This window comes from Equus quagga, chromosome 3 (genome assembly GCF_021613505.1).
Source record: "Equus quagga isolate Etosha38 chromosome 3, UCLA_HA_Equagga_1.0, whole genome shotgun sequence".
NCBI classification, from domain to species: Eukaryota; Metazoa; Chordata; class Mammalia; order Perissodactyla; family Equidae; genus Equus; species Equus quagga.
In genome coordinates, this window is record NC_060269.1 from 3,605,678 (window position 1) to 3,628,883 (window position 23,206).

The 23,206-nt window shown below is 43.0% G+C and overlaps 1 protein-coding gene across 5 annotated transcripts in view; it reads right to left on the reverse strand.

Moving 5' to 3' along the window:
- The window catches only part of LEF1 (lymphoid enhancer binding factor 1), a 115,231-nt gene that overhangs the window by 89,740 nt on the left and 2,285 nt on the right, over nucleotides 1–23,206 (reverse strand). For all 5 annotated transcript variants that reach the window (XM_046656318.1, XM_046656319.1, XM_046656315.1 and 2 more), the window contains exons 2-3: nucleotides 21,317–21,383; nucleotides 19,741–19,874 (exon numbers count right to left, since the gene is read on the reverse strand). In XM_046656318.1, the coding sequence (XP_046512274.1) occupies nucleotides 19,741–19,874; nucleotides 21,317–21,383 (201 nt within the window). The remainder of the gene's footprint in view (nucleotides 1–19,740; nucleotides 19,875–21,316; nucleotides 21,384–23,206) is intronic.

Sequence of the window (23,206 nt, forward strand, 5' to 3'; positions counted from 1 at the left end):
AACAATTCTTAAGGATACAATGACCAAAATAGATAACACCAGTATTTTATCCTTCCTTAAAATGGCAAATAGGAGTGAAGGTATTTCTGATTTTTTTAAAAACTCAGGCATTTTGGTTGTGATTATTAAGCACATTGGTAAATAATCCATACAGCATTCAAAATCAACACAAAAAACAAGCAGGTCAACCACAAATCATTGAACACTCTATTAGGGAGACATACAGCGCTAAGTCTGACCAGGAATCTCTCCTCCCTAGCTATCAGAAAACCATCCAATATTCCAATTTCAATACTTAAGTTGCTATTCTTGAAAATGTCTGCCCCAATTAACATATGTAGCTCTATACACAACTCCAAACGTAATAAATGACAAGGCTTTAGGATGGAGAAGAGAGTGGGAAAGCAGAACTCTTAAAGAATTTAGAAAATTGAATGCATCTCATTTATTAAAGCCCCCTTTTTCACAAAGATTTTGTATTGTTTATGTAGATACTCGTCAATGAACCATCAGTCTTTCATTTTTCTAAGTCTACGAAGTTCTGAAACTTATTGACATGGAAGAAATGGCTATGAAATAACTGCCTCCTTTCATTCTGTACAAAATCTCTTGGTTCTGAAACACCAAGTAATTGGTGAACAAAAGCTGCCTTTGTCTGTTTGATGGGATTCTGAATCAACAGGCCTAGTGGGAAGGTACCCAACTATAAGTTGTCTTTGAAAAATGCGTCTGAAACTGTGATAAACTAGAAAACTTTTCTTTTAATAGCCTACCTGCCTCAGTTTACTAAGTTACAGGTTTGATGTTTGTTTTATTTGGAGTTTGTTTATGGTTTGGTTTGCTTTGCTTTTGGAGGAAAGGGTGCGAACTACATGAATTCAGAATTGCAATAGCAAAATTCAGCGAGAAAATATGAATAATAACATTTCAAAGTCTACATCTTTTCCTCTTGGAAAAATGCGGTCTTTCCTTAATTTTAACATTTTCAAAAGATGCCAGAAATAAGTTCCAGTTATTTTTCTATGGGTTGCATTCCTAATAAGCTTATCACATTTTCATATCCCAAGGCCCCAATCTAATTTCAGATTATCAGGCAAAACCCGTATCTTTTATGATTCCATCATTAGCCTTCCCCAGCAAAGCAGCAAGCAAAACAGCCCCTGGACGCACCCCAGGCTTCTCACGCAGACCAGGGGAAAGGTCACCACCAGCCAACGACCCCAGCCCATCCACAGGCATCCCACTTTCCTAGACCCCCTCCAGAGCGCCCAGAATTCTTCAAGGCTCTCCTCACAGAGGCCTGGACTGAGAATTTTTGCCACGTGAACACGTGAGGTGCCACAGCACCGTTCGCTCAGCCGCCAACCCTCAGAGACCCCAGGCGGCGGAGCAGGGACACACAGAGGCCCCCTCTCTGGAGCCTCAGTGCCCCGGGCTCCCCTCACTCCCGAGACCGTCGCCCCTCCATAAAAGTTGCCAAAATTGAGAATGGAGGTGACAACACTGTAGTCACACACAGGAGACTGCCTCCAGAGCATAGTCTATACGGGGCCTCTTGGTTTCTCCTTCAGGAAGGAATCTCATCTCTTGGAGGACCTGGAGGGGGTTTGTATGCTGCTGACTGCAAAGCTAAGAAAACTGCCTGCGAGCGGGGAGAGGCCAGGGCAGGAAGGAGGGCCCGCCAGGTGAGGCCCTGCCTCACACAACACCCGTGCGGAAAACCTTCAAATCCTCAGACTCCACGCTTTCCTTGGATCAACCGTTCCAACGTTTATCAACCCCTCCTTTGAAGTAATTCTTCCAACCTACATTCTTTCAACAATTTAAGCCCATTTCCTTTGGATATTTCTTCAGTGAAGAACAAAGCTGGTCACAAAGTTGTGTTAAAGAAAGCGTTCCACTTCAAGACGATTTCAGCCTGCCCTCCCGCCTTCTCCAATTCAAATAGCCAGCTTCTCATGGGGCAGGTCCCTCTGGGGACTAGCCAAGAGTTCAGTCATCAAGATCCACAACAATGTGACAAGATCTGGACGGTGCCCAATCTTGGACACGCTCGGGAAGGACTGAGCACTGTCTCGGGAGCACAGGGCTCTCTCTTCAAGTGGTTTCCCACTTGCACATACAGTGCATTTTCGGTTCCCAATAGCAAACACCCCAGAGCAACACCTGATCTGGGGACGGAAGGCAGCAGAATCCCCACCCAGCTGCTGAGGGCAGGGCCACAGAAGGTGAGCAGGGGACACCACCAGGTGAGCGAACAGCACAACCTCAAATGATCTGACTGAGCTGGGCCACACCCAGGTCACAGGCAGCCTCAGCCCATAGCCAGGAGTGCAGCAATCTCCAAGCAACCTGCACAGCAGAGACCCGGCCCAACCAGCCAGAAAGAGAAGTATTTTCATAAGGGCTGCACAACAGGCCGGTCTCCGAAAACCTTCACATGAAACACAGCAGCCAACTGAACAAGAAGAATAGGGTCCCCCTTCTAGGGCACTGGGTGTTAATGGCCCTCACAAAGCACCATCTACTGGGGTGCAGGAAGAAAACACTACAATGTCAACATACAGTTTAACATAAAAAATTTTAAGCTTTACAAAAATATTTAATATACAGATTGTCCCTGGGCCCCCATTTGCTCTGTATGTCAGATGGGCAAGAGAGCCAAGTGGACTGAAGATAATGCAAATAAGCACAAACAAAAACCAAGAAAATGGCAAAGCCAAGAGTCATCCTACTTCTAATACCAACTCATCAGGAGCTCGAATTAGAGCTGGAATCTGTAACGAGATCTGACAAGACACTGACCAAAAGAATTAGGATCTATCAATTTTATCTGAAATAAGAATTGTTAGCTTCCATCAACGACCATAAACATTGCACTAAGTGTATACTGTAATCTGAGTTATTAGATAATTATGTAACTCATAAAAGCTTACACATGGTCAAGCTTTTTAACTGACGGGAACCTGCAATCAAAAAAATTCTCCCCACTGATTTATATACCTAAAGTGTCAACTGACTTTGACTTCCCTTCCTCCCAAAATAGACTGAACCACCCCCCGCGTCACGGTCCTGATGCTCATCTCTGCATCGGGGAGAAGACTGAGGCTTTGGGAGGCAAGATAAAAACATGAAAAGCCAGAGGGAAAAAGGAAGGAAGCACTGATGATGCTACAACATGGACGGACCTGGAAAACAGTGTGCTAAGTGAAAGAAGCCAGCCACAAGGACCACACGTTACGATTCCTTTCTCATAAAATGTCCCAAACAGGAAAATCTATTGAGGCAAGAAACAGATGAGTGGTTGCTTAGAGCTGGGGTGGGGGTGATGAAATGGGGAGAGAAAGGGATGATAGCTAAAGGGCAGAGGTTCCTTTCTGAGGTGATGACAACGTTCTAAAATTGACTGTGGTGACAGCCGCACACATCTGTGAATGTACTCAAACCATTAAACTGTACCCTTCAAACGGGTGAACAGTAAGGTATGTGAATTATACCTCAAGCAAGCTTTTTAAAAAATAAACAACCACTCAATGAATGTTTGCTGAATGAATAAGTAAATAAATCCCTCCTCCCCCAATTTTAAAAAAAAGCCAAAGGGGAAAATGCTCCTGGACGTGGTCTGCCTGAGTAAAACTACTGTGTGGCTTCCTCCTCGTCAACGGAACTACCTTGTAACCAAAACAACAAAATGTTTACTCATGAAAACGAAGCATCTGGATGACGACTGTGGGCCAGGCATTCCAGGAAGACATGGGGTGTGGGAAGAGGACGATGCAGGAACCAGGTTTGGGAGGCCTTGAATGGTGAGCATTCGCCCCAATGGAGTCACTCAACTTAGGTGGTAAGCCCCCAGAAAGTTACTACCGCACAACGAGTTGCGCCCCAGAGCCAGGCAAAAAGGGGTCAATTTCCCACCTTTCTGAAACCATCAGGCCTTGCTTTACTCCTAGACTAGCAGAAAAACCTCCTGTGCCAGCACTGAAGTCAAATCTGATGCTTTCAGCACTGAGAAAACTCAGGAGAAATGCAAATGTGTTTCCTTCTCCGATCTGGCTCAAAGGTCTGACACCAGGAAGCTGAGGGGCTTTTCCAGAGGAGCCTGTGCCTCCCTCAGTCCCCGCGGCCACTCTGTGTCATGATCCCTCCCAGGTAGGAAGTTAGGGACCTGTTCAAAGCCGCATAGCTGGTCAACGACTTGCCTGATTCCACGTATTTTTTCTCCACCATGAAATAAGCAGCACCAGAACTTTCAAAAAGATAAAAAGCCTTTCAAAATTTGTTTCTCCTCAGGTAGCCAAGTATTTTCAAACTTCGCATGGCACACAGATTTCTGAATTCCCTCAAAAACTATTAAAATAACAAACAATAAACATCTCAGATGTCCCTGAATTACGAGCTGTTTTCTCACTTGTAGTTTAAATGTCACACTTCTCTTGCCACTACACAGAGGCTTCTGTTCTTTCCTAACTGACACCCAGCCATCTTGGGAGGAAACATTTCTTCTTGAAAAATTTAATCTCTAAGTTCCCCAATTAGATAAGAACCCCTCCTAAAATCTAGTTAATACGATCTGGCGTCATTTAACTTCGGTTATAGCTCAGAATTATTTGATAAATGGTATAGAAGACACGAGAGCCAACATCCTCAGCCCTGCAATTCCCAGATCTCTGCCGACACTCTATTCCCAGCAGGTATGACTCCCGGCCGTGGATTCTGACCAAGTGTTTCCCATACGCGGTAACGGAGGATCATCATTTTCAAAGCAGTCCTGCTGTGTTTCCCAACTACCAGGAAAATTGTCAAACTGTTTGTGAGTAAAGGGGCGGAAACAGAAAGGTACGAGTAGTTTTCCCATTGGACGGCCAGCAAGGGCTGCTCCCGGACAGGGCTCGGACACTCAGGCCCCAGGCCTGTGTCCTCAGCCACCAGGCAACGCAGATACACGGAAACTGGTCCACCTTCAGGGAAGTCTGTTTGCCTGACTCCAACTGTCGTCAGGTCTGACAATAACTATTTAAAATGTGATTAAAGAGGGCACTGAGCAAAAGTCTTACAAGTAGAAGTTTCTGGTGTGGTGCCAAGGAGACAGGGACACGGTGCCAACACCACCAGAGAGAGGAGGGGCTGACCCCCGGCCTTCATTCTTACCAACATCAGTTCACTTGGCAGCAAAGTTTATAAACTAACTTGGTTCATTTAAAATGCTTTATGATGGATGTGTTAACTCACTTTATTTTAAAAGTAAACAAATAAAATGCTCTATAAATGGTTCCCAGTTCTTTTCTCAAATAGTCTTAGGTACTATTACTATTATTAAGAGTACTTAATATGCATGCCCTTTTAATTAACAATTTATTAGGCAACTTTCCTGTCCCAACTCCAACAGAGCTATCTATCCAACCCCTTTTAAGCAAGTAAACCAAATCACTCTCTAGTGGACTTGGAACCGGCCACATTGAATGGAAAGCAGTAAAGAAAGAATGACACACGTACAGACTACAGCTGTCACTGGCTGTGGCTCCGGGAGCGCTGGCTCGGCGCTGCCCACCCTGGGCCCCTGGGTGTGCACCAGTGACGCTGCTCCCACACACGCTGCCTGAGCCAAGGGTGTTGGCACAGGGTCTCTCCCGGACTCAACTGTAAGCTCCCGGAGGCTGGCGACCCTGTCTTCACTGTCATACACCCACATGGGGCTTAGCACGTGACTTTCACAAAGTCCCTTCAGTGAATACTTATGGGATGAGTGGTAAGCCATTCCTGAAGTAAACATTCTCTGGTGTGTGTCTTCCTTCTACTAGGAACTTGCTTAACCCAACACTTGATGGTTAGTTTAGAGGCTGCTACAACAATAGATATCTTCTTCTGACTAGTGAAATGCAATAAAACATCTGTCTGGTTACTGCACCATCCCACCAGGGGCAAAAGAGCCTGATTAGCATCTTCTCTCCTGAAATAAAAAAAAAGAAAGGGGCCAAGCTAATGCCGGAAAGCATTTTCTTGTATTAAGTAGCTAGCTGTTCACACAACAACCAGCAGGTAGATTTCAACTGTGTTGTTGTAAAGAAACAGAAAAATAATCATAATTTTAGCACAGAATAGTCTTGAACCATTATTATTTCAGGAGTACCTGACCAAAATTGTTAATATGCTTTGTATATAAAAAGCTCTCATAAATCAAGAAAGACATGAATAAGAAATTCACATAAACATGAATATGTAAAACATATAAACATAAATACGTAAAAATACATATTTGCCTATAAGCTACTTAAAGAGATTTCTATAGAAATCTAAATAGATTTAAATACTTATTTCTAATATCTATTTAAATCTACACAACCTATAAAATAGATTATAGATAAATATATATTTTTAACAGGGTTTCATTTTAGCATTGTTTAAAACAAGCAACAACAAAGAAACTTTAATACCTATAATTGAGGATAAAAGCAATAAACTGAAATATTCTTATAACTGGACAGTATCCAGCCATTACAATTGATGATACAGACCTGTATTTATTCACATGGAAAGATGAGCAAACTATATGTTTTTAATGAAAATAAATTACAATAAAATAATACTCTTACAACCCCATTTATAAAAATGCTTCAAATAGAGGTACAGAGGCAGAAAGAACATCTGAAGAAAAAATATATATATAAATGAAACCATTATATCTGAATGATAGAAATACAGGTAACTTTTATTTTTTTCTCTTCTTTAATGAGTTTTCCTAACTTTTTTCCAATATATTACTAAAAAAAAAAGACATTTCCTTTTGAGAGAAAGAAGAGAAGATTGCTCCCAATAAGTATCCCCTTAACTTTTCCAAGTTTCTTTACGTTTCCAAGGAAACTGGCTATTGCAACTTCTCTGGAATGATCACAATTCCAGTTAATTCTAAACTAATTTCTCTTACTTAACCTAAATCATGATACCACAAAAATCACCACTAACAGCTCCTAAAAATGAAGCACATACCACATTTTAATTGTTTGTTGGGCAAAGAACCCTCTTTGGCAGCAGATTTTTGCCTGTAAATGCTCAGTTCTTATGGAGTAAGGAGACAACATCACTTACCAAAGAGATTGCCAGAACCACAAAGCCTTGGCCACACAGCTATCTGATTAGTCCATTCATGCCTTAAGATTGGAGACACTGGGCTGCTAGCAGTGAGCAATAGGGATTCCCATAAAAATCAGACGGATACACCCAAGGAACAAATATTTCCCGGGAATTTTCAAGGGTACATTGAGCAATTACATGGTTATGTGCTGAATGAACCAGAAGACAGTTTTCAAGTATTCTTAGAACCTATGACTTAAGCCCTCACTGAAGTGGAACTATTTACATTGTTTAATAAAACACAAGTCTAACAGATGCTTTTAATCCTCAGCGTAGTTTATCGACATTAACTGAGGATTATTCTCAACACCCTTTCGAGGGAGGAACTAGTTTATGAATTGGGTCCCAAGTCCCAAATCAGGGATTCCCGGCTTTGAATCCAAGTTCTATCACTTACTAAACTTTGGGACTAGAGCAATCAAATAACCTCTCTGTGCTTCAGTTTCTTTATTAGAAACATAAGAAGATTACTAGTATTCGCTTCATAGTGTTACAGCGAGTATTTACTAAGAAAGATGCGTTCAAGCGCATTCATCAAATATTACAGGCTAGAGTATGATCGGTACCACCACCGTCCTCCCCTCCAGGTAACATGCAGTTCTATTTCTCATAATCACACAAGGGGTCAAGGTCCAGGCAGCTTCACAGGAAAGAGAAGTGGTTTTGTGAGACGTTGCTGACTTAAACAAATGATAGAACAAAAAGATGTCCATAATGTAAAATGTTTGCTTCCAGATACTGGTGAATTTTTCATTTTCTTAGCATAAAAGAGAAAATACAGAATAATCCCTAAACCAAACTCATGAATGTCTGTCCTAAAACTTGCTCCTCTTTCTAAATTCATTATTTCCATTAATACTGTCCCGTCCTCATCAGGCTAGAACCTTCACCACCTTTTATGCATTGCCCTCCCCCTATATCCACCTGGCTGCCCTTGAGCTCCGTGTCCTCTCCTAGCACCATGAATAGCTTTTACTACCAAAAACAACCTTAAAGAAATTTAGAATTTCATATATTGTCTCATTTTATTCTCACAAAATCCCTCCAAGTGAAGAATCATCTCCATCTTTCTGAAATTCACTGGTTTGCCCACCATTTAGCATTGTCTGTGTGTGTGCCAGTGCCAGCAACGAGAAGGAAGATGCAGAGGGCCCTGCAGTGGGGTCAGGCCAGGGCCCACGTGGTACCACTACTCACCAGCCGTGAGATCCGAGCAAATTACCTGCTTTACCTGATCTCCCATTTCTTGGTCTTAACCCTTTCTCCGCTCCCTGGGCCTGTTACTCAACCCTCTTTATGCCTCAGTGTCCTCACCTGTAGAAGAGGGATGTTGGGCATCACTGGTCATCGTGAGGAGTAGACGAGCTGATACACAGGAAGTCTTAGATCAGGGCCTGGCACGTGCTGGGTAAGCACTCCAAACTGATAGCCAGGGCACTCCACGGACTGGAGGTTTAATGCCGAGATAATTTCTAAGCTCAATTTCAGCTTTATGAAAAGCTGTATGAGTTTATATTTTTTAAGAGTCTTCATTTAAATATAGATTGATATCTGGTGTTACCGCCATACATTAGTGACGTTGTAAAATGTCTTCTCTGTTTATTCCACAAACAACCAGGGAGTAACCTGCTCTATGTCAGGTAGCATGGCAGGTTCCGGGCAACAGAGATGAACAGACATGCTGCCTATCCTAAAGGAACTAACTAGTGGGAAACACAGACACAGAGACACCGCCTATTAGAAGACGTGGCAAGAGAGTTATGAAGAAGGTCCATGGGGAAAGCACTTAGTCTCAACTGGGGGTGGAGTCAGGAGCTCCAGGGAGGAGGCACCACATAGCCTGGAATAAGACTGTGCTGACAGGGAAGAGGGACGAGGGCCTTTCAAGGAGACCAAGCTACAGGAACCTGAAGACGGGGTGTGGGAAAGGGTTTAGGGTGCAGGTCTGGAAATGCAGCCGAATCGTAAGCTGCAGCGCAGGGCAGTGAGGAGGCAAGGTTGAAAGCGTATGGTTCCAGATGGTGGAGAGTTTTGAAGACAATGCTAAACACCATGGTTTTCATTCTGTGGTCAGTGGAGGAGGGCACTGAGTGACCAGAAGGGAACAGAGTGTCAGTGGTCTCAGTGAGGGCTGGGCAGGCCTGAGGGGAGAGAAAGTGAGTTGTGGGGCAAAAGCACCTGAGTTTGAGTCCCAGCTCCGCTGCTCTCTAGGTGTGGACCCTGTGCAAGTCACACAGGCTGTCTGAACCTCAGTTCCATTACTGGACATCTACTGGGTCAGCAGTTTTCCAAACCTTACTTTAGATCAGACTCAGCAAGTAGCTGCTGAAAGGGCACAGGCATGGCCTGCCTGCAGTTTCTGGTTCAGGAATCTGGAGGGGCCCATGTACCTGCCTTTTTAACAAGAACATCAGTAATTCGGACACAGTTGGTCTCCCATACGGAAATCCCACTACTAACAGAGTAGTATGTACTTTCACAAGTAGAAGAGGTGGTACACTATCTTATAGGTGAAGAAACCAAGGTTCAGGGAGAGTAAGTAACTCGCTGAAGAACACACAGCTAGTCAGCAGCAGAGCACTAGCACCTAGATTTTCTGACTCCAACAGCAGCGACCTGCTGCAACTCCCACCGTATGTATGTCCTTGGCCCACAGTCTGGTCAATCTGATCAAGGGGACGACTAAGGGGGCAACCACACTCTCCTTCTCCCCTCCTCTCTAGCTTGGCCAAGAAAGTAGGAACTTCTACTCTCTTGGCAGTGGCCTTTTTCTCTCCCAGCCCTTGATTTACTTCTCACAAGAGAAAGTGACTCATCTCTCATGATCTAGAGAAGACACTGAGCAAGGATGGCCTGCTTCTGTTCTCTCTTTTGGGGCCAGCTTGCCCAAACATGGATCTGTTCTCATCTCCAGTTCTGCAGCCTCCTGCCCCAGTTGGGGAGGGCTGTGGCTTGGTGCCGTGCTCCATTTGGGGAAGTCAAAGGAAGTCCAGATTCATGTCACGGTTCAAGCCTCTCTCTCCAATCCAGCCTTAAATAACTAAGCTGGTATTCTGCTCTCCGTCTATCTGACTTCTTCACTTTCCCCAGACTGATTCTTGACTGGAGGAAGGCATGAAAATTATCAGCCTGGAAACACCACCCATAACCAAACTTACATGTAATCAAGTACACACTTTTGAATATTCGCTTCAAATAAATGTGTTTTTTTTAAGGCTAAACTGCAACGTTGGGTTAACCCCAACTTAAAAAGGGTACATTGGCATTGACTCTGCAATTCTACTTCTGGCAATTTATTCCAAAAAGGAGAATTTGTGCAAATATTGAGTTAGAAAATATGCATTTCATCACAATGTTGCCTAAGATAGGGAAAGAAGGTGACACCATCTAAGCGTCTACCAACAAAAAACTGGTTAAATAAATCAGGCAATCATTTAAGATGATGTTACAGAAGAGTAAAAAAGATATTCACTGTATATTGGTGGCGAAAAAAAGAAAGTTACAAAATGACATATTGTATTCCCATTGCCATGACTGCATAATACAGACTCCTGCATGTTTATGTATATTTCCATACGTGCCTAGGAAGGGGTCTGCAAGCGCGTGGCAAGTTTTAGGAGTCATCATCTCTGACAGTGGGATCCTGAGAATTTAATATTTGTTATTCCCTTTGCTCATCTGAGTTTTCTGATTTTTCTAGCAAACATGTATTGCTTTGTTAATGAAAGTACTTTCTTTTTATTTTCATAAAAAATAGTTAAGCATTACTGAAAAGAAATTTCCAATAAAATCATCAAAATAAGAATTGCTTTTATGCCTTACATTTTGATCAATATTATGATTCATTTAATATGTTTTATGTTCTGAAACACAAACATGGTTATTTTTTAATGAAAATAAGCAAGTCTTTAGACCTTAAGGAAGGGCACTGGCTCTACAACTTATTAAATTGAGACAGGGTACTGCTGTCTCTGAGGATGGGCCCCTTATCTCTAACATGGAGATAAGAATGCTAACCCAGAGTTTTCAGTTAGGATTAAATTCAATAAGATAACCACATACACTGCCCAGCACAGTATCCATTTAAAAAAAGAATTTCAAAAAAAAAAATACTTGAGTTTTAGTTTTAAACCCTTAATGTATACACAAAAACAAGCAAAAGCCAATTCAAGTAATGTGGGGGAGACTTGATTCTTTTCCTCACCCTGCCGGCTAGCTAACCGGTTACACCAACTGTAGCAAACGGCAAACATTTTTTGCTCTGGTACTTTTGGTTTTGCTTCAAACTTTAAAAAAATCTATGTGCTGGAGTTGAAAACCAAGTCAAACACAGTTGAAGTAAGACCACAGCACTTCTCCTCGGTCCAGGCCATCGGAAGGAGCGCACCAAATGATACGTGATCATCATCATGATGAGGTATAGCATACAGCGTTCACAACCGTAGAATTCTGCTCCAGGAGAGCTGACTCCACGTTGAAACACATTTCACACTCACTGGGTTTTACCGAAAGAAGAAGAAAAGTCTTGAAAGGATGGAAGCTGGAATTTTCCATGAAGCTAGAAAAAACACTGATTTCTCCTTGCTGCCTGGCCAACACATCCCCTTGGGCCTGATCCTTTTAGGTGCCAGGAAAGCTAGGAAGATTTAAGTCAGAAGAAAATCTGAAGGGGAAAGAAAGAACTCGCCTGTTGTCCTCTACGTTCGCATGTATCTCAGATCTCCTCTCCATATAAGGCTTGCAGTGGGGAGAAGAAATCCAGCTCCTAAAGGATTACAGGGAAAAAGAAAGTCTCCTAACCAAAAAAAATATTCTTATCCTCATCCAAGGAGTTACCTGGCAATTTTGTATCAAATATTAGACAAATATAAGATTTTTAACAAATCTGAAATTCAGAAACCCATCCCTCGCACAGCTCATTCCCTGAGGAGAGGACTATGGTGCTAAAGAGGAAAATCAGGTGCTCTCCTAGAAATCAGGGGAGAAACAGGAGCCCAGGAGGAAAAACCACCTCTGTAAAGGACAAGATGACAATCTCCCAAACTTTTATCTATGAAATATCTTCTAAAGCTTAACATAAGGCCTTCACAGTGTCCAAATTCCAGGTCAGCATGGTGGCATGTTAAGAACCCAAAATCTCTTCCCTTTCTCCAGAGATTCCTGGGTACAGCCAAGTACCTCTTGTGGCGGCAGACACTCCCACCAGGTGGGGACACGGGTGCTGGCTGACCCCTTCTGAGACTCATGCTCTGCTTCCTTCCTTAGACAACCCCGTGCTTTCCCAGGCTTTGTGCCATCCGACTCTCACGTCAACCGTGGAAGGCTGGCAAGCCAGATATTCACATGCGATGTAGTAAGTGAGAGAAGAAAGGCTGATGGAGGCCAAATTCCTTCCCAGGCCCTGAGGAAGAGTGATGGCCTTGGGACTAGACCCCAGGTCTTTCAACATCCTGCCCAGTACTTCCCTCTTCCATGCGTTTAGTCTTCAAAGGGGACTGCCTACCTCCACCCAAGAAAGTTGCTCTCCACGCTGCACAAGGAGGTAATCAATTGATGGCGCACGCTGGCCTGGAAAAGTCAGCACTGGTGCGGCCACGTGTATTCAGAAAGAAAATGCAGAATTTTTTAATACCTGAAAATACCTCAAGTGTTACAGAAAAAAATGTCCTTTCTATTCTGGAAAAGAATAAAAAGGAATTGAAAAGCATTACCCATAGGATACTAAAACATAATTGAAGCTGGTTTTCTTTTTATTACTACTACATTTCCATCTCAAGCACCCTTCTGAAAAAAGCATTTCTATCATCTCCTTTTCTTCAATTAGGGTACCAGGACCTAAGTAAGAGGTAAGTACTTAGGAGCTGCCCTCACATGAGGCTTCCAGCTCATTCTTTTTCACTGTAGCAGCGAGCTCTGGCTGACTGTTTTTAGCTGTTACCTGGAAACTCAATGTTCTGTAAGGAGAGAACTCGACTTCCTCGTTAAAGACACTGATCTAGTGTTCTTTTTTTTTAATTGATGCCACAAATCAGAGAAAAAGTAAAATAAAACACCAAGAATTATGTAGCAGACACTCAGATTTTGCTTTTCAAATAGCACTTGGTTTGATGAAGACAGATCATTTGGAAATATCCACAAACCATGTATGAAAAATTTCTAGTACATTCCTTATTAATTCAGCAAGTCTACTGAAGGCTCTATTCTGTACTAGGCTGAAGGTAACTACCTCGTAATTCATCAGTAGTTCCTGATCAGATGATCAACTATCATTAACAGTTGACAGGCCTTATTGTGAAATTTTTCAGGATAAAAAATCATAAAAGGACAGATAAAAACCATTAAAAGGACTTATAAAAATATCTTAGTACGTCAGCTTTTAAAATGTCGTCTTGGTAGCTGGTTCATTCAGAAGCTGATGAGAACAATAAAAGAAAACAAGCTCTGGTGGAGCCCCTCCCCCTCCTATCAGAGCCTTCCCCCCGCCGCCCCTCACTGAATCTCTCTCTGCGTCGAGTAGAGCAGCAACAGGCCCTTTTAGGAAGTGAACAGACCACCAGCAATAAATTACCACGATGAAGATCAACACTTGATTCTGCAAAACTGTCATCAAGGTCCATATAGGATTATTTGTAGGCACAGCTAGAAACAATGGACAATAATCAAAAAAATTTTAAAGAGTCTCCTTGCCCCTAGATAGCTTCAAAAATAAAACCCATTTCTAGACCCTCTGTGATACAACATCTCTGCCAGTCACAGTTCTCCTTCAGATGGGGGAAAGAGGAGGCGGACCAGGACTCTCCTTTGCTCGGTAATACCCTTGCACCGACCCCACGCAGATGGAAGGCAGGGGAGCACCGTCGCTCAGAGAACTTAGTAAGTGGTCTAGGATAGCCAGTGGAGAATTTCAGCAGGTTTAGAGGGTTAGCTAGAGTGGGTATTGTGTGTAAACGTGCTGTTTCAGAGACTTTATAATCCCCTACACAGGCTCTGATAATAGTCTGCAAATGGCCCTGGCTAGATTTGCTGGGTTTCCAGAATCCCTGCTCCTTGTCCATCCTCTGCTCAGCTCCCTACTCTCCCCTTTGGTGCATTTCTAGCCCTACCCTGCAGTCTCTGCTGTTGGTCTCTATATCATTTTCTAGCTGTGCGCCTCCAAATCTCAGAGACTGAACCATTTACATCTCTAAAATGACCTAAGGGTTTATAACGGAGTCTACAGTTCCTAGGCTATGACTTGATAAGGTCAAAATTAATATTTAAAAAGTGATCATGAACCTAAAATACATTTTCAAAATTATTTAATTAAAGTCCAATAGCTGCCTTTTCCAACTGGGTAAGGGCCTGCTGGGCCAGTACACAGCAGATCAGTCTCCTGATCAGTTTATCAGTATTGGCTTTCGACAGACTGGCTCAGCTTGGCATAATCACTTAAGTAATAACTTTAAAGATACAAGTTTTAAATGAATATCTTCTTTTTAAAAAACCTTCAGCCCCATGACAGCAGCACCTACATAATGCTGAGCTCTACTTCTGCCTGGGAATAAAATATACGTGCTTTTCTGCTGGCCCACAGACACTGCTGGCACATTTTCTCTTTAAATTCCAAGTCTATCTCAAAATCAAAAGGAAACCAGTTTTATAAAATTCCAATCGCATCTATAATACATAAAAATGAAGAACAAAAGGAGTCAGAGAGGAATGGAATGATCTGATTGCTTAACAAAATTTCAGTCGCAGAAACCAAAAATGGTTCTGCCTAAAGAACTAACAAGATTAGTATTTAAAAAAGAAATCTCAAAAGCTGCAAAATGTTCTCAACTGATATTATGAAAGGAAACTTGTGAGGCTATGGGTTCAAAACCAGATGGACGCATTTGTAGGGCCCTGTATCAAGCTGGTAAATCACATGGGTCTCTGACCACAGGAGCGACTGGATCAACATAATGGGGTAGATGAGAGCAAGTCCAGAGCCTGCATGGGGGCAGGCAGTGGGGGTAGACTTCAAAGGGCAAGGTTTTCTGCAGGTTGGCTCAATGGTCTTGTTTTAACGAAACTGGGTTTTTCTCATGTCTTTATGAACAAACAAGGAATTTCTAGGGTCATTTCAAAGAAACATATCTGAGCAAGGATCACCCTCTTGCCATATGGATCATGCAAGCGCAGCGTTAGCTCCTGAAGGGTCATGTTCAGTGTGGCTCCCTGGGACACTGGAGGAAGCAAACCGTTGGGTCATGAGCATCTACACATCTGGAGAGGGGTTGGCAGCAGCTCCCATCTATTCTGATGTGATCCTTTCCCAACTCTGTAGCAGTACAATTAAGAACAAATCAAACACACGATTTGGGGGCTCTGAGGAATTTTCCCACACATCCTCCTGACATCCACATTCAAACTGGAGATAGAATACACTCTCTAAAACTTAGCTTCTCCTGCACTTGAGGTAAAGAGGAAAACTCAATATACTTAGCTTCAGAAAGTACACGGCTTAGATTACAAGATTAAAAATATTTACCAATAACTTAAATTAAGTAGCTCCTTGCAGTAAAGACACTCAGCCTTAAAAATCCTGCTCAAAATACAAGCCACAGTCTCCCCTACCCTTGAATTCATGATTATTTCTGTGGTTATTTTCAAAGCTAGGCAGCAACGTGACGTACAATGGTGCTGAGAAGCTTCCTGACTAGACAAGTCCACCTTAGTTCCTTGACTCCAGATCTGAGCAACGACAAAAATCAAATTTCAGCTGTTGGGTAAGCAAATACAAACATTGGGGGGGAGAATTAAGACAAAGTTATAATAGGTATAATTCTGTTCAGCAGATAGCAAAATGTTGATTCCCTTAAGGTAAAAACCATGCAACAGAACCAAGTTACTCAAAATAATGAAAAAAGACCCCCTGAAAAATTTTAATAGCAATGTCTATTAAAAATAAGGAAAGAAAGATGAAATGTGAAGACAAACATCTTCCTTTCCCACCTAAACATCCATCCTCAGAAAGATCACAAGGAAACAAAACGAGGAGGTCAGCAGTGCCCAGGTGCCCAGGTGCTGTGGCCGGCACGGCTGGCTGCAACATTGGCTGCAGCTTCCTGCACTGAGCCGGCTGCTTCTCCCTCCCCAGCATCTGAAGAGAAACGAGATGTTTCTCTTCAGAGGTGTTAAACATTTGGGTTGCATGAGGGACAAATGGAAGTTTGACACCTAAGACAAATAACCGCAGTGCATTAGGCCAACGGGAACTTTCACTGTGTGAAAGCCAGCCAGGCTCGCTGCTCACACGGTATTCAGGCACACAAGGGCCAGGGCCCAGCGGAGGAGGCAACCAACTCTTTTCTTTCTTTTAATACTTTACCACTGGCCTGCAGGGATTTTCATAAATAAGACTCAGGAAAGAAAGGCTTGGGAGTACGCTTTTAATCAACTCTCCAGGGTCCCTGCTCTGAAATATTTAAGAAGCTTGTGCATCTTCTTCTCACTCTCTATGAAGACAACCAACTCCAGCCACGGTTGACTGTGCTCTAAGAACTCACACTGACACCAAATGTGTTATGATTATAGGTGCCTTCCTGTTAGGCCAGATTTATCTGAACCAAGAATTCTTATTTAAAATCTGTGAGACACCCATTCATAAGGTTTTTGGTGTAGACACACCTCTAAGAATTCCAGTTCTGGAAGGATGTAATTCGCCAATTAAAATTTCCCTTCAGAAGGAAAAAAGCCAGACTGGTTAGGGTGGCTCTGCCGAGGTGGTGATTCTGTGCTCAGGGCAGAGGGAAAAGCAGCGCAGCTACGAATGCCAGTGTTTGTCTGAAGAGGAGCAACAGCAAACAGAATTGTCAAAACGAGCCAACAGCAGAAACATCTCGGAGCTGGTATCCTCCGGATTACCTGCAGTTACATGCAAAGGGAAGACTGGGTGTGGGGAAGGGGCAGGCAGGGCCCTCCCCTACCCCCAGATGTTTTTCTAGTCCTCACACCTGCCGGCAGCAGATGCAGTAAACAAGCGGTTGTTTGTAATGCAAATTCAAGGAACAGGGTTGCCACAGGGCTGCTCCCACCCTGAGCCCAAACACAAATGGTTGCCAGTTCCTGACACCCTCGCTGCAAACCCTCTCAGTGGATGTCAGTCACGGCAGCGCTCGGTCCTGCTAAGGGCAGAGCTGAAGAGCAAGAAGGCAGTGTGGTTGGGGTGAAGAGGAGAGGCTGCCTTCCGGTTCAAGCGTGTTGGATCTCACACACGTTAAAAACAGCTGTTAGGTAGAAAAACCAAAGATTACAACTCACTTCGTTTGGACCCTAAAAAAAACTGGACGCAGCCTTGAGGTTAAAACTGAACAGCGTCTGGATTATGTGCAAACTGCAGAATATCGCAAGAAAATGTGCTTAAAATAAATATGTCCCAAAATGTAGCAGAATAAACCAAAGCAGCAGATAACAGTGTAACTGCTTCCTGACCACACCCCTCTCTCTCCCCCACTCTCCACCCACCAACATGTATTCTGGCCACAAACCTTTCCTAAACAATGAATGACTATTCAACTAACTCACTCACCTCAAAATTTTAATACATACACTAACAATAAATACTTTCCATTCTATCAAAACGTTAAAATGTTTAGTACAGCGGGAGGGGGAGAGGAAAGGCTGGAGAGACCTCAGGCAGAAAACGCTGGTTTAAAGAGAAACTTAATTTTCAATATTCTTAGGGATAATTTATAGATACCAAGAGATTTTTATTATGTTGACTGAAAAATTATTGTTTTGAAGGGAGAAGTGGCTGAACTAAGGAATAAATTCTACAAGTACTCATTAAGCATTAACTGTGTACACAGCCAGAAAGTCTAAGATTGTTTTTGTGCCTATTTCTATTGTTACCAAGTCAGAGATTAAATTTGACTTGTCAGAAAGATTTGTTGTTCTGAAAAGGCTTTCAACAGAAATTTTCAATTATTTCTATCTAAAACATATTTTCCTCCCCCCTAAACAAAACCCACAAAACAAAAGAGCGCAACTTTAAAAGAAATACCTGATATGTTTGCATTTTTAGTTCAACAAGTAAGTCTCCTAGAAATTTTAAAACTCATAGGCATTTATTTGGGGTGGTCTCTAAATATTAAATTATATTTGCTTTTATTAGCTCATTCATTTTTTAGGTAGGAGATTCATCTGTAGCACACAGACATCTCTATCGTTAAATATTTGAAAAGCCTTTTAAAATAAAATGTGAAATTGCCATGTCCTCTAACATCCATCACATCTCCAAGATCATCGTTTTAGCTGCTATACGAAAATTTTAAAAATCTTATTCCCTACTTGAAAGGTCAAATATCCTTTTGAAATCTGTGGGAAAAAAATTCCAATAACTTCTAAATCACAGTGCCCACACAAAGTGGCTATATTTCACAGACCTATCATTTCAACAATTGAGGGCTACAGATAACCAAGACGACCACGAATACTCTTGTGTGTGGAGGAGTGACTGTGAGCCACTCCTCTCTGCTACTCTGGGGAGCCCTCTGCTCCCAGATTCTGTTCACTGAGGTATTAAGGACAGTACTCTCCCCAGTTGTCTGTACATGATTTTTTTCACTTGGTGGAAGCAGTGGGCTACTATGGCAAAGTCCACGGGTCCCATTTTACGATCCTGGATTGGACTCCCCGTAGGCCCAGGGAGACTGGACCTCTAAACCCAAGACCCAAATACACGTCTTTCACTGGGGCGTTTGGGCAGTAGAAGGAGAGTGAGGCTAGAGAGAAGGTAAATATATTGATGGATCAGTAAAAGGCTGTCACCATTGCCGGAGGGACAGTTTTCCGGAAGAACTCATCACCGGCACATTTCGTGTCCACACACTACACAAGCTCCCCTTTAGCTGTTTTTCTACTGTGTGGACGAGGTTTCCACTTCCCAATACAGAGAAATATTGTCAAGTAACATATGTGAAATTCCTCATAGTGTTACATTTACATAATACAGTTATGCTGCCACTGCATTTTTACAACTTGAAAATGTAATGACGAGATTAAAAAGGAAAAATGTTCATTAGGGTTATCTTCAAGTGATACTTTCTCAGTAATTAACAACAAAGAAAAAACAGCTCATCTCCCCACCCCCCCAAGCTGATTTTAAAGAAACATTAGCTAATATAATGAAACGAGACGCTGTTCTAAAAGCTGAAGAAAGATTTCAAATGTTCAGCCCCAAATGAGCCAAAGTATCTCTGATTCTAGACAGCTAACGGGCAGTGAAAGCCATATAGTACTTAGTTAACTGAAAGATTAAATTGTTTGTTTCTTCTTGTCAACACAGAAGGCACAATATTCATAAAATCCTGAATTTGTTGATTCAATTTCAGTTGCTTTCACGATAACCTGTGATCTGTTATTTATTAATCTTAACCAATAAGCCAAAAGCTGAAATTCCAAGTGCAAGACATCCAAGGCAGCACTGCCTTAAGGCAGCCCTTCCTCAGAGCAGGTCTTATCTAGCAAGGACTGGCCATATATAATGAAAGCATTTCCAATGCGTTTTAAAAAACAAACATTTTGCCAAAATACACATTCATCTGCACTTCTGAAGGCACTGTGCGACATCAGCACGTTACTCACTGTTCTCGGGATGGGCGGAGACAGGGATCCATTCGACATGTACGGGTCACTATTCATGTTTGGCATCATTATGTACCCGGAGTAACTCGAGTAGGAGGGTCCCTTGCTGTAGAGGCCTCCGTCTGGATGCTTCCCTGGGAGGATCCAAGCAAGAGTCAAGGATGGACTGCCTGCTCTTTTATGTCACTGCATTTTTCATCTGAAAATCTAATAGTTCTACGGCAAGTCAGATGTTACATAAAAAACTTGTTTACAAAATATTGTAACTGGATTATTATGCTCTATTTTAGATTGACAGTATTTATTCTCTTAAATGGCTTAGCAGTGAACCAGATGTTTTAAAAACATGTGGTTCAATTTACTTCCACTACTGACTGGTGTTTTAACAAAACTAAGTGTATCCAGCTAACTTAATTTGTTCTAATACTAACAAACTGGACCAAGAAATACAGACACACAAAAGAACACACACAAACCTAAAGCTGCAATGGAACTCTATCAGCCCATCTAGCTACACACACGTATGTATTTCTACACTTGAAGTTATGCTGCACCTTAGAGGCAGACTCAAAAATTCCACCTGTGCTCCTAGATTTCTGGAAAATGTCTAGATTTTACTAAGGGAGAGTATATGGGCAACTACTCAAACTGATGCAGGATTAACTCCAGGAGACTTAATTTTATGTGCTAAATTTAACATCATTCTGCCAAAGAAATGTATGTGTGTTCAGTATATACATTTCTTCTCTTTAATCTGCATAACTACTTTGTAGCTCAGAAGGAAGCCTAATATTATGGTTCTCTTCCCTTCTTCTCCTGGCCGACATACTCTATGTACGAAAGCTTCATTTGGTCAGGCCAATTGTAAGTAATTAAAGGAGAACAGAAATGCAGAGTATCAGACAACGAAACTTGACAGATTACTTCACTCTTTCAAAGTCACAGGGAGTTCTCCTTAAATCTAAAATATATACACAATTTTTTAAGTTTTGAGCAAGAATCAGAAATGGGAAGAAAACCTATCAAGTTCTATATACATAGTTCCTAATTTTGAGAGCAAAGTTTTATATTTTTACAAGTTAAGATTCTGCCCTACGAAGCCATATTTAATCTGTGCGTTCACTGCCTTCTCACTGTAGCAAGAAACAGCAATTTCACAAACAAAAATCCACTTGAAACTATTCTCGTTGGAAAAATAAATTGATACACACTGTCACTCTTTATAACAATGCAGGAAAAAATACCAAAGATCTAAGCCAATTAGAACTTTAGGCAAAATGAGGAAAAAAAGGAAAACTATTATAGACATTTCCTCGTCCACAAAAAATCTGGAAGCCAACTGAAATCCAAAGGCCCCTAACTCATTCAAAGACAGTTTTTAAATTATGTAAATATATATTAGAATAAACAATACGTTTTCTGGGTTTTCTTTCCCATTTTGTTAAAATAGTGGGCACAGTCTTAGTACATCTGATCCTGGTTTCTTGGATTCAAATAAATACAGCAAAACATAACTATATTCACACATGGCAAATGTTGAAGGATAAAGCTGGGAGGAGCAGAATTAGCGTCTTACCGTCATCGGGGTGTTCTCTGGCCTTGTCATGGTAGGGCTCCTGAGAGGTTTGTGCTTGTCTGGCCACCTAACAGCATGAATCCCCACCCCCAAAAGAAAGAAACATCACCTTAGAGTTTGTGACAATATTGACCTGTGTGTCGCTCACACACAGGCAGGATTAGTCAACTCAATCTACATGCTTAATTACTCGTAGAGGGGTAGGCCAGGGCTGAGTACTGGGAACCCCTTTTTTTTCCCCCAACATGTATTTTTAAGCGCTTACTATCTATCCAGGACTAGAAAGTCTAAATTATAACAAAAACAGTAACAATGTAGTAAAGTCAGTAAAGATCCACACGCTGCTCTCACTGCTGTTTGCTAACAGGGTATGGAGGCTGCCAGGGTGCCCAAGATTACAGGAGTTGAGTTGACGGGGCTGATCGTTTTGATGGCTTCTTCAACCACTGTTCACTTCAATCAGAGCTGATTAAAAGCAGGCTGAAATATCATTTTGCAACTGAAAACGACATTTTAAACAAAAACAAGCCAACCACTCACAGATGGGGGTCTTAAGGCGATTGTCCCAAGCCAGTCCCCAGCAGGAGCGCCACTTAGAACCTACCATGGCTGGCTGAGTGGAAGCTTACAAGAGAAAAGTGAACTACTATGTGGTTAAAGGGAGGAACATTTGAGAGTGGGGTTACAGACATCTAAAAGGTAGCCCAGCTAACATCAGTTCTGGTAACCACCATCCACCCAGACTCAACCACGTGCAAATCAGTGGTGTTACCCCTTCAAGATCTTGGGTCTGCCCCATGGCCAGTGAGCACCGCGGCAAAGACCAACAGAGCCCTGGGTTCTGGGCTTCAAAGCCAGTGCCCTTCTCCCCGGAGCAGAAACGGTAGAAAATGTGAGGTGGTGGCAAATTGACGGAATAAAGGAGGACCAGCAAAAGGAGTAGAAAGAAAAAGAAAATGCTCTGCAAACATGAGTTTTGCCGCTGAGCGAGATGTTAAACGTGGTTCCTTGGACGTGTGTCCTCCCAGCGACCTCCGCCCCCCACGCACAAAGTCCCAAACCTTTCTAGTGGAATTGGGTGCACCCGAGCCGCCGCCCCCCACCCCGGTTCCCGTCAAATTGGCATATTGGGATGAAAGATTCAGGGGGTAAAGAATCTCCCAGATTCTCCTAGGTTATCCTAGAACCAGGCCCCCATCTTTCCAAAACGCGTACTCACCCCCGCCATTGGGATTAAGAAGGTAACTCTGAGGTGTTCTTAAACGTGTGTTTAAAACCCAAATGTCCCCGCCCCCAAAACCACACGCTTTCTTTTGGGGGCAGAAAGATGCCATTTAAGGAAAAAGGGTATACCCTCCAAGTTTGTTTGGAGGGAAAAAGCGTTGGTGAAACCATTTGACTGTCAGGACTTTTCTGCCGGATTTCCTCCAGAGCATTTCCCAGTCGTAGACGAGGGTGGCCGGGGGAGCGCCGGTGTCAGGGGCCACCGCCCCCGCCCCGCTGCGGGGGCCCGCGCGGCCCGAACTCGCCGGCCGCGCGGCGGGCTCGCGCTCCCTCGCCGGCGCCCACGTGGCTCTATTTACCAGCTCGGGTTACCGGCGCGCTCGCCGCCGGCCTGGAGATCTGATAAGGCGCCCTGCACCCTCCCGGAGTGGGTGCCCTGGCTTCCGCCGCATCTCCATTCTGACTCGCCTCTTTCTGCATAGATTGAAGGCCTGATCCGGGCCCAGACTAACCCCGAATACAAGCCGGGTTTTTTTCCTTTAAGTGACGGGGGTTGGGGAAAACTGGCGTTGCGGGCGGCGCTGCAAGGCCCGCCGGGGAGGCCCGCCCGGCTCTGCCACTCGGCGGCCCCGGAGCCAGCCCGCGCCGCCCCCGCCCCGGCGCCCC